The following is an 11,471-nucleotide window of genomic DNA, read 5'->3' on the forward strand; positions in this document are numbered from 1 at the left end:
CTTAAAGATGATCAAACAAAAGCTTGACTTACGTAAGTGGTCATACCAACCTGTGGTCATTACTGAAATACTTAAGAATTTTATTTTTAAAATAAAAGCTCAGCCAATTAGCTGTCCACATATGCTCATAGGAACATACACATTAGAAAAGTTACTGAAAGTCAGAGGTCAGTGGTAAGGCTCATCTTCTTGCTGAGTAATTGAATTCATTTTACATGCAACATTTATATAATCAGAAGTATTGATTTAAAACAAAATCGATAACCTAGAAGAGAATGATTTTTTTTTTTTAATAAGCAAAATAACCATTATGGAAACTTGTGACTTCTAAAAATGTGACAGGGAGCTAGGAGAACTTCGATATTGTAAGCTGTGTTCAAATTGTTACACAGTACAATTGATATTCTACTCTTGAACAGAACAGAAAATACCTGAGTAAAATTCTGTTGGAATATACTGAAGAGATACAGTAAGAATAAATTAAATTTTTTTTTTATTGTAAAAATCTTCACCTTTATATGTAAAAGTTCTAAACAATATTATATTTTATAACAGCAGTTCTCTAGCACTTTCATTTGCCAATAGTTTCTTTAAAAATACTTGCTGATGGGTCATACTGTGTTTCCACAGCCTGATCAAGACCCCATTACGTCAACACTTTTTTATTATATTCTTTGTTTTTTAATCCCTGGGTATAGATAACGCTAATTAAAATTCCCTTTACACACCAATAATCAGATAAAAATCTCCCTATTCCTATAATGATGCTTAAAAAACAAAAAAGCATATTTCTGACCAAAATTGATATCTTGCACAAACTAATCCATTCCCTTAGTTGGTAGCAGTAGCCAAACTTGAGTAGTGAAATATATTATCTAATGTGAATAAGCACTGAATGGAGTACTTAAAGAAAACTTATTTCTTCAAGAAAAGCTGTGTTAGTGCAGGAATATATTGTTCATCTGTATTGTTCATTAGCTTCATCCTTAACGTCAAATATTGAATAAACTTACTTTCTCAGGAACAGAACCGACATGCAAGAGAAGAATCACTTGCTGATGATCTCTTTAGGTAAGTTTTATGTTTGTACTTAGAAAATGTGTATTTTTTTGCATCACATCTGTTTTTTTGGACAAATTCTAATTTTTGGAAAAGACTACTTTGACAATTCTTTTCAAAATTCCATGTATTCCCATGTATGGAATATACCCAAAATGACTCAACTTCTTTCAAATTTTTTATGCCTTAAACTTTCAATTTCATGCAGACTTGCTACAATTTTTTAATAAGAACATTCTCAAACAAAAGTTTTGCTATTTCCTGGCTCATATGCACAAGCTTGATTGTTCACAAGCTCCAGAAGAGATTCTGGGGTCAGGCTTTTCAACATTAGTGTTTGCTAGAGCCTAATGACGTTTTTTGATCTTACAATTAAGTCAGTCATCTGAACTGCGAAGAAGAAGTGATGGGGTTTGCCACTTTTTCATTCTGGCCATGGCACTTCTCTGTCCCTGTGCCGAGTCACTTGAGGGAGCTAAAGCAACAGAATACTAGTTCTGTGAAAAAGTGATTGGCAGGACTTCTTTTTTTTTTTTTTTTTTTTTTTTTTTTTTTATCTTTGAAGTAGTGATGCCCAGAATTTAAAACAAAAATTAAAAAAAAACCAAACAAACCACAAACCTAAGTAAATCCTTCAGTATGGCCCTTCAAGTGTCCCTTATCTTTGAGACCTTAAGCTGCTTTCAAACCCATTCACAGTGAAGGAGCTCCTACCTTTTTTTTTTTTTACTTGTTAGAAACTTCCTCAATGCCTTAACCAGTTTTCAAACTGAGGAGAGGAGGCATTTTCACACTGATCATTCTATGCTCTTGACAGTGTAGTGAAGTCATTAATTCTGTCTTAATTAGTGCTTATGTCACAGGAGTTTGAGAGATTTCTTTGGTAGGTCCAGGTTCACCTTGGCTGTTTGCCTTTGCTTTTTGCCATAACTCGTTACATTTGCCACTAAAACACAGCCCGTTTCAGCAGTTTTCTTTCAATAACTTCAACAATTTCAGTTGTCTACCACTTTCCCTAATCTCTCTTTTAAAGAGAGAATCGTCCTATTCAATTGATATCCTGTCCAGTTACTTTCAGCTGCAATCCTAATTTAACAATAACCACTTTCTAATTAAAAAAAGTTCTTAGCCAAGTCTCATCTAGTTTTTACACCTGCAATACAGCCTTTAAATATATGTCAGTTATGAAGACATGTATAAAAACAAGTTGCAGCTTGATTGCTGTGCTGGAATATTAACTGGTTCAAAATATCTTGATTAATTTTCAGCCTTTCAAAACACAGCAGTGGAAACTTAGATAATTCACATGCATTCATGCTTAGAAAAGTTCTTACCTCAACTCCAATTTATTTAGGATAGTTGTACTTAAAGAAATTTCCACAGTCAAAAATATTAAAACACACAATTTAATGTTCAGCAGTTTGTAACCTACTTTTAATTTTGTGCTTAGTCCTGAGTAAAACTACTTGGCATAATGCTAATCTTAAGAGAAATTGCATTTGAAGATGCCATTAGAAAGAATCATGCACTACTCCCAAGGTAAAGGTGAGCTAGAAGGAAAAGCTGTGCCCTCAACTACAGCTGAGTACATACTGAGATAGAGGGGGAAGGGAAGGCTTATCATACTATCTGCTAAGACTGCAGATAAATGGATTATGTTCAGTAATAGCCCTTTGTATCCTTCACTCCCTGTTCCCAGCAAGGTCTTTTGTTTCTTTGTGCATTCACTCACAGTTGTGGAATCTCTGTAGTCCTTCTTCCATTTCAGGCCACAGGCACTGTACGGTTTCCTTTCTCTGATAATGTTGTTTGATTTCTTTCTGTCTGGAAAACGTCATCCAGGCTTCATTTAACATGGAAAATGGCTGGAGGTGGGGTGGGGGGGACTACTGAAAAAGGTGTTTATGACTGTCAGTGTCAGCATCACCATAGAAAGTCACAGACAAGTGTTGAAGCTGTTGGTGTCCTGATGGCAGGTTTCCATTATGTATCATTGCCTTCTCCTATTTGCTGTCTTTCCCCCCTGTCTTCCTCCTCCTCCCACCCCCCAAATAGGATCTGGTGTCCAGGACATACTTAAATGTTAGAACTAATGTGTTACAATGCTATAGCAATGAATTCGAAGAAATGCTTTGAGATTTTATATAAGGATCTCATTTTGTTTAGCAAAGATTTCATTATTTTCTTAATTTTTATGTGAAGGAAAAAGCAACCAATGTTTGACTTCTCACCTGCCATGCGTTTGACAAACACTAAAAATTGTGCATTTTGGTAGAAAAATGTGTATGGTAAAGAAGGATGTTTTTGTCCAAATCACTATCAAAGAAACATGAGACCACATATCAGCATGTGTAAGAGCATTCAGAAAGTCTTACTGCATTAACAGCTTGCTCTGTTAATTAACAGTTAATAATAGAGCATTTCTTTCAAAGGTTACGCATTTCATTTTTGCCAGAAATCTGACTTGTATAGCAACAGCAGTGACTTCTAATACCTTTCTAGTTATGTGGTGATGTAACTTGGCTCACAGGTTGTCACATTTTCCTGTCTAAGCAAAAAATTCTTGATGAACGAGAGCAGAATTAGTGGGAGTAAAACTGCCTGATCATTCAGTTGTGTCCATAAATTATTCATACATGAATACAAAACACATCAGAACTTCAGAGAAGTGACACAGGATTTTGGGAGATGAAACACAAATGGAGAGAAAGAGGCCAAGGGATAGCAGTGTCAAGCAGAGACAAAATATAAGCATATTGCAGTAGATCAGGTAACTATTTAGTATATCCAGAAAGTACATCTAAATTACTAAAAATCAATCAGAAGCTGTATAAAGGGGAAGGTAAGGCAAGGAACTGCTTTATGTGGGAGTGGGAAGCAGCAGAAGGGTTTTGTCTGAATGAGTTGTGGCCAAATATTGTCATTGCTGTGAATACACAGTACCCATTTCCGCTCCCTCCCCTTTTGTTGTGGTGTTTTTTTAGTAAGGACCTTAATGTTGCAACATTAAAGGCTTGGAAAAACTTGTTCATGCATCAGATTTAAAGATTTTAAGTAGCTAGGAAGTCAGTGAAAATTTTAGTAAAGGTTATCCCTAGTTCATGCACAGGTTCTGGCTTCGGTCAAATTGTAGCAACTGTAGTTAATTATAGAAGTGCAGTCGGAAAGGACTGAACATTGACCAATCCCTTGTTATGAATATATAATAAAGCTATTTACATAACATTAACTTTGAATGTCATAAAGTTTTCATTATTTGTGACAAATTTTCTTTTTTGTTGCAGGTATGATCCTAATGTGAAAAGGAGAAGATAAAATGTGACCTGAATTTACAGTGATTCTCTAGCAAAAACTGCTTTCTGTTCCTTAGGTTTGTTGGTTACAGTGTGTAATATATACCTACATATGAACATTTGAGCTGTCTATTACTGTAAGACTTGTTTTTAAGTCTTGCTTTTATTAAAGAAAAGTTTCTTTCACTGCTTGGTGCTTACAGATTGCACATTTTCAAGACTTTAACATAGTTTGCTTCAGAGTAATGATCAGTAAAATACCATAGATACTTAGGATTTCATTTTAGGCTGTTTATTTCTAATCTTTGCTTATCAGTACTATTTTGGGAAGAAAAGGAAGCTAGCATCAGGCTTTTTTCTTTTCAGAAAGGCTTTTTTAATTAGATTTTTGTATATTGTTAATTTTGTCTTGAGGTGGAGGTTTTTGAAGACTTCATAAACAAGTTGTAGCAAACTTCAAATTTGTATCTGAGTAAACAAGAAGTATTTAATGTCAACATGGTCAAGCTTCTTGCTGTTTTTGAAGTTGGTGACATCAAATTATTTTTAGTCAGCCACCAATTTTGTGTGATGACAGATTTGAAACGAATGTTTAAATTCTAAAATGCAGTGATTTTTGCCCTATTATGTCTTCAAAATTTGTTTCAACAGCCAACAGTTAGACCAGAAACACTCTTACAAACTCAGAAAAAGATACCAAAAAATTTTGCAGGAGCAACAAGCATTTTAATTTTGGTTTCTTGGGAGGGGAGAGAGAATCAAGCGCAGTTTCTTTTTCTGCATATTTCCTTTCCTTTGCAAACAGAAGAGAGCTGTGTTTCACTGTTTAAGAACAAAAGATGTATACAGAAAGCCCAAAAGCTGTACGATGAGAACCATCAGATTATGAGAGTCTGTGTACTTTCCTATAGTATTAAATGAGAAATTATCCTTGTACATTCCTCAGAAGTGTAAATTCTGATATAATGATGTCTCATGCTCTATTTTTATTTGTAACGAGATTCAAGTTAGAGGGGGAGAAGACTGAATTTGATAGTTTCTGGGATTCAAGAATGGTGGGGCAGGGGCAACCCAGCTTTTTTTCTCTTGCCTAAACATATTTTCATTTGCAGCTTTAAATCAGTTTGAATGTCCCTTTGTTAAAAGCTATTTCCAAGCCAGAGAAAGTCTTAAAGAGTTACTGCACTCCAATTTGGGATTTTAAATTATTTGACCCACTTCTTTCTCTCATGCCTTTAAATTTTGCAATCACTATGTAAAAATCTGCCCTTCCATCATCTGTATCAACAGTGAAAGCTATGAAATAGCTACCCATTTTGGGGTTAGGAGAGCTCATCTTAGTGATCTGAGAATTTGGATTTGAGGGATTCCCATGGAACTACAGTGAAAAAAGCCTTCCAGACTTTCTGCTCAGCTGTACAAAGCCATTACATACAGAGGAAGATGGACAGTAGCTCCATTGCATGCTGTTTCAAGAGGCAGGATGGTGTGTGAGGAAGAAATGTGGTTGATGTAATTGAATTTAAGTACTCCTTAATAAAACTACTTCCTCTGGCAAGAGCTCAGAACATGCAAGCAAGATGAACTGAGCTGTTTCAAGCCACTCTCGTGTATCAGATTTGAAGAACAGCATTGTGAGATCTGTGTCATCCTCTTGATCCCTTGGTCAGGGATGTCCAGAGTGATACACAAAGTACAAGACCAATACCTCCGAGTTCAGCAATAGCTGTGAGAGTGTTTTGGTATTGTTAACTTGCATCAGGGCACATCAAATCTTGTCTACCAAATACTTTTCAACCACTGAAGAACAGTTTTAAATACTTGCTGGAGGAGATGAACTGACTGCTGTTTGTTGCACCCTCAGGTGAGTTTTTCTACTGTCACAATGAGAATCTCCAGGTTTTCCTGTTGAAGACCCAGTGGTCCAACAGGGTAGCTCTTGTAGACTGCTGAGGATGACCTTTTCGATTGCTGTTACTAAATTCAAGCAAATAGCTTGGATAGCAGAATATCAATGGACAAGATCCTTCAGAAAGGTTGTGTTTACAGTTGTAAAAAATAGGACTTGTCATTTCACCTTAGAAATTCTCAAAAGATACAATGTACAGGGGCCTTCTACGAGAAAGTAAATGCTGAGTCCTTTGCTGCTCAGGCTGCAGTCTGCTAGGGTTCAAGCAACCCTGGTGGCACATCTGAGACCACTCTTCTATTCACATTATATGACTTGGGGGGCTCTTCAAATCCAGTTCCCCAGACAGTTGAATTTAGCAGCTTCGATACTTTTAGTTACTTAGTGACCTAGGACTTATGGACTCACCCACCCTGTGACTGGGAGAGCACCCACAACCACTTGGAGATTGATTTATAGATCTTGAGATGTCTTCTCTGTATCAACACTTCCAACATCATCATTGGATTTCTTTGCAGTCTTTCACAGGTAGCTCTGCTCTTGAAAGGGAAGGGCATTGTGGGGATTTCCACAGTGGTGCCAAGGAAAAAAAAAAAAAGTCAGGATCAGCACTTGACTAAAGATACACCCAGTGTGTTCCTGTTTTGGGTCCAAATTGAGGGTGTCCAATAGATGATAGGTTGGTTTCTAATTCAGTTGCATCTGCTGTCTGGTTGATGAGAAGCCTGTTGATTAGTGAACCTGAGCCTTTTGCTGTTTCAACATGAAGTTATGCTTGCATTAAGAAAGAAGCTTAGACATCTAAACCTCTACCCCTTACCCATGGCTTGAATTCTAACTCCAAGTTCCTGTAATAAATCCTATTCATAATACTGAAGCTTTCTTTCCATTTTAGCATACTTTTGTCATGATTTTCAGCTCCGGACATTAGAGGAAGCATGCTTGTTGGCTTACTGGTTTGGGCCTTTTGTTAGTGAAGTTTCTGAGGTGGATGATAAAGGACATGATTACATGATCCAAGTCTTGGGAGCCTGAATATCCAATAAACTGTATCAGTATTGCCTTACCCCTGGAACTATTACATTAATGATCTGATGTCTATTTTGTAAAACATACTGTTGTGGGCTAACCCCAGTAGGTAGCTAAGCCCCACACAGCTGCTCATGTGCTCCCCCCTGCTGAGCAGGATAGGGTTAGAGAATCAAGGGTAGAAATAGGAAAACTCCATGGGTTGTGATAAAGGCAGTTTTATAGGTAAAGCAAAAGCCGTGAGCACAAGCAAGGGCATTAAGTTTGCATTCTGCAGAACTTTTGCTGCATGCTCCATTTTCATTCTGTGGGGCTTGTGCCCTGTGGTTTCAACATTCAGTTCACCAGTTTTCTGAGAGGACTTGTGTGCTATTGATATTCATCAGAAGGTTAAAAAAAGTTCAGTAACTCAGATGTGACATCTAAGGTTTCTTTCATCTGCCTCAAACCACAATCTGTAAGCATACCTACCTTTTTGACAAAATTATGCTCTTCACCTAAAAATACATCTAAATAGAAACTTCAGATCTTGTTTCTTGCATTTTTCTGTGTAACACAAAGTTTGTCTGAGGGTTTGTTTGGATTGGTTTTTTTAATAGCATGTATTTGTTCACAGTGCTTACAGGAAGAAGATGCACACAATACATAAACTAAATATACTTTTTATTAGCAAGGCTTTTAAAATACAGTCTTGCATTCAGCAGTTTAGCTGAACACAGTTTAAAGCAGATTGAATTAATCCATGCACCAATAAACTAGCAGATGGGTGCTGTATCCCTGCAGGAACAACATGCTTAATTTTCAGTTTAACTTGTACCAGTTTCAGCTGACTTCCCATCTTTCCTTCATCAGCTGGGGAAGCCACTGCCTTTTTTGGCAAGACTACCAAAATGTTCCCACTGTTGAAGTTTGTTTTCTATTTCTGTGCATTCACATCTGTGAGTCTACTTGTCTTTCTCCTACCCTTACTCTCTGTCTTCTCCTAGAATGGGGGAGCTGGTGCAGCAGGGCTGGCCTCTCCTGTGTCGTTGCACCAGTTCCTTTATGCTGAAAGTGTGTTTGCAGTCAGCTTGTTTCCTCTGCCCACTGACCTCCCCATCGACTTCCTGCAGAATGCTAAGCCCCCTTCATTACCTCCAGTCCTAATGCATCTGAGAGGCTTTATTCCACACATTTACCAGCAAACATCAGTTTGTAACTGAGACAGTAGCTGAAGTCTCTGCTATAGACCTACCTCTAACCCCCTCCCAGCTCTCCTATTGCCAGTCCATTTTGTACAGGTGATTTCTCAGTCCTTATTCTTACCCTGTCTTTTCTCCCTTCCCATAAAGCTAGCCCTTCTCTTGCTGTGTTCCATTTCTTGAATCTAGCTTCAGTCACATTTGGCCACAGCTGGTGTTTGATTCCAAATTCTAATTGTTTTTGGTATCTCCTTAAAACTTAACCCAAGCGTGGCAAAACCTGAACCGTCTTCCTTACCATTATTCCTCACTCTTCCTCTTACAGTGTTTTGATAACCACTATCACCACATTCCAGTGACATATTTATAAAAATTGTAGACAGATCTCCCTAACTAGCGACTTTCCCTGCCACTTGCTTTAGTCTTCTGCCCCAGCTTTGACTATCAGAATCTCTCTCAAGCACTGGCTACAGCACCAGATCCATGCAAACCAACACCTTTTCCCTCTTTCTGAACACTACAGCTCTCTGAATGCCTCTTCCTCCCCAGTTTTTTTTCATTGGCTTGAAGAGTTCCCCATTTCTCCAAACCAGAATAATTGGCTACTACTTGAAACTATTTTAATATTACTCCTTTAACCTTCAGCCCGTCATCAGTTTTCACACATGAAGATAAAACAAGCTTAGCATGCAAACCTCAGGTAGTTTATCATCTAATCAAAGCTGAGGTTTTGCTCACAAGTTGCTTGCAGCTCTAAAGGAGAATAAATTTCAGCTAGCTGCAGATGTTCTGTACATGTTTACATTGCTCATCTAAAAAAAGGGTACGACCCAGGCATACTCCAGAAAGCAGAAAGCTGAGGCATGACACAGAAATGACATTTACATATATCTCCAAGTCTGGTTGGATCATGCATGAACAAACATATAGGTAGATGACTATAAGCCTTTATCTCATTTAGAACTGGAATTCCGCAATGAGCATACTAGGCCTAACAGAGAAATGAGCACGATCACAGTACTGACTTTCCAAATTGTGCCAGGTAGATGTAAGGTAGCAGGATCAGTTCTTGAACAGCAATAACTGTGTTCACATAGAAGCTGGTCCTCGAATCCAAACGGTTGAAAAATGAACCATTTCTTTCTCCTCAGAGTATCCCCCGGTACTGTATCAAATCTCTTTGATGGCCTTGTCTCTAGCTTTGTATTGGTGGACAACTATTTTTTCTTCATAAACCTAGTTAAAAAAGAACCTAAAAATGCCAGGATTCCATAATATTTTGTGAATACATAACAAACCTAGTTGTTCATTTTCTTTATGCTGGTATATAAGTCTACAGAGGGTGTCCAGGAACAGGAACCTAAATTTTAGTTTACTGAAACATCCAGTGTACGCTGACACACAGTCAGTGATCTCAGGATGAAGAGATGGAGGTGGAAAGTGCAAATTAGATTAACTTAGTCTCCAGAACAAGTCATTTCAAAAGGATAGGAGAGCTACAAATATGAAGTATAGCTTTTTTCCTGGTTTTGATGAGTACTAGGTTTTAAGAGTTGGCTTAATATACCCTATAAGTAGAAAATGTTTGTTGTTAGAAAATCACCTAGCATGCAGACAGGTGTAATGTGAGCTCAAGTTCAGCATTTGCTTGAGCTGAAATGTTCTGGTGTCTGCAAAGACAAAGCGATCTTTAAACTAGTGCTTAGCTTCACTATAATTAATAAATTATACTATAAATGCTTTCTTTCCCCATAATCCTTGTTCCTTACACCAAATTCATCCTTGACCTCACAATTCCTTGTGTAATTCAAGCTTCAAAAATTAGCTAAACTGAAACACCATAAGTGTACCATATTCCCCCAAATACGGTCTTTTTCAGAAAAAGAGCTGTTTATAATTCAATATCCTTGCTTCAAATTTGTGTCCTTTATGTCACCAAAGCTTTCCTTTCTCTGTGAAAGAATGTTTTAGTTTCCATTGTTTTTGCTAAATAGAATCAGGTATTATGATTATTTCAAACAAAGCATGACTTTTCTTTCAGGTTGGGCAAGGGGAAAAGGGGAAAGTAAATCTCCAAAAAGCTTTTGCGTCCAATTGAGTTACTGTGCTCCCCTCCTGCTCTCACCTTAAAAAATAATCCAGAATGATGACAGAATATTGTTATTGTTAGGTTCTAAAATATTATCTAAATTAAAATGTAACCGTGTAAACCTTTTAGCATTTTTTTGTTCCATAACTTCTTCAAAATTAAGTCATTACTATATGGATGATAATGAAATCGAATAATCCGCTGCCTTTAAGGCATATGTCTGCTACCTCTTGCTGTTTAGAAATGTTTGGATGATAGCACTGTTAAGCATAGATTCCACTATTACATGAAAATAGCTGCTTGCTTTCTCAGAAGTAGAAAACATGGTACCAGAGGAGCCAAGTCTCATCTTTTGGCCACCACCTTACTGATCCAGCCCTAGTTGCTTCTAGTTCATAGATATGTGTTGCACTTCAGTGTAACTTCAGTTAATAACCAATTAAAAATATATGGCAACATGTTAGATTAACAGCTCCAGGACAGAGCTCTAAAGTTGTGGTGTGCAGATCTGACACAGGAGGATGGGACACCACCAGCCTATCAGCATTGCATGGATTCACTTCAGCACCCATAGGTTTGCAGTTCATATTGCTCAGATTCTTTGCTGCTTTCCTTCCATCGTTCCTCACCGGTCATCGCTTGTTATTAGTGAGGACTCATGGTTTGCAAATTTTACACCCTTTCTTTCTCTCTCGTGTAGTTGGCCTAAAAATGGCCTTTTCTTCCTTTCAACTGGATATGCAGGTCAGGCCTGCCTCAAAGTTTGAGTCTTAATTTATTATTTCCTCCAGCTTTGAATAAGCACTCTGGCTTTCTGGCTCTCGCCTTCTTTTCACAGTTCTTGAGCTGTGAGAGAAAGAAACTACAGCCACCTCCTTCTACAAAATTAGTATTTTTCATTATGCAACCAT

The 11,471-nt window shown here is 37.5% G+C and overlaps 1 protein-coding gene across 1 annotated transcript in view; it reads left to right on the plus strand.

The window, feature by feature from the left end:
* NBN (nibrin) overlaps nt 1-5,115 on the plus strand; it is a 32,140-nt gene extending 27,025 nt beyond the window's left edge. The window contains exons 14-15 of the mRNA XM_010562012.1: nt 1,022-1,071; nt 4,344-5,115. Coding sequence (XP_010560314.1) covers nt 1,022-1,071; nt 4,344-4,374 — 81 coding nt within the window. The 3' untranslated portion in view covers nt 4,375-5,115. The remainder of the gene's footprint in view (nt 1-1,021; nt 1,072-4,343) is intronic.
* The last annotated feature ends 6,356 nt before the right edge of the window (nt 5,116-11,471 follow it).

This window comes from Haliaeetus leucocephalus, unplaced genomic scaffold, assembly GCF_000737465.1.
Source record: "Haliaeetus leucocephalus isolate CR32 unplaced genomic scaffold, Haliaeetus_leucocephalus-4.0 Scaffold152, whole genome shotgun sequence".
NCBI classification, from domain to species: domain Eukaryota; kingdom Metazoa; phylum Chordata; class Aves; order Accipitriformes; family Accipitridae; genus Haliaeetus; species Haliaeetus leucocephalus.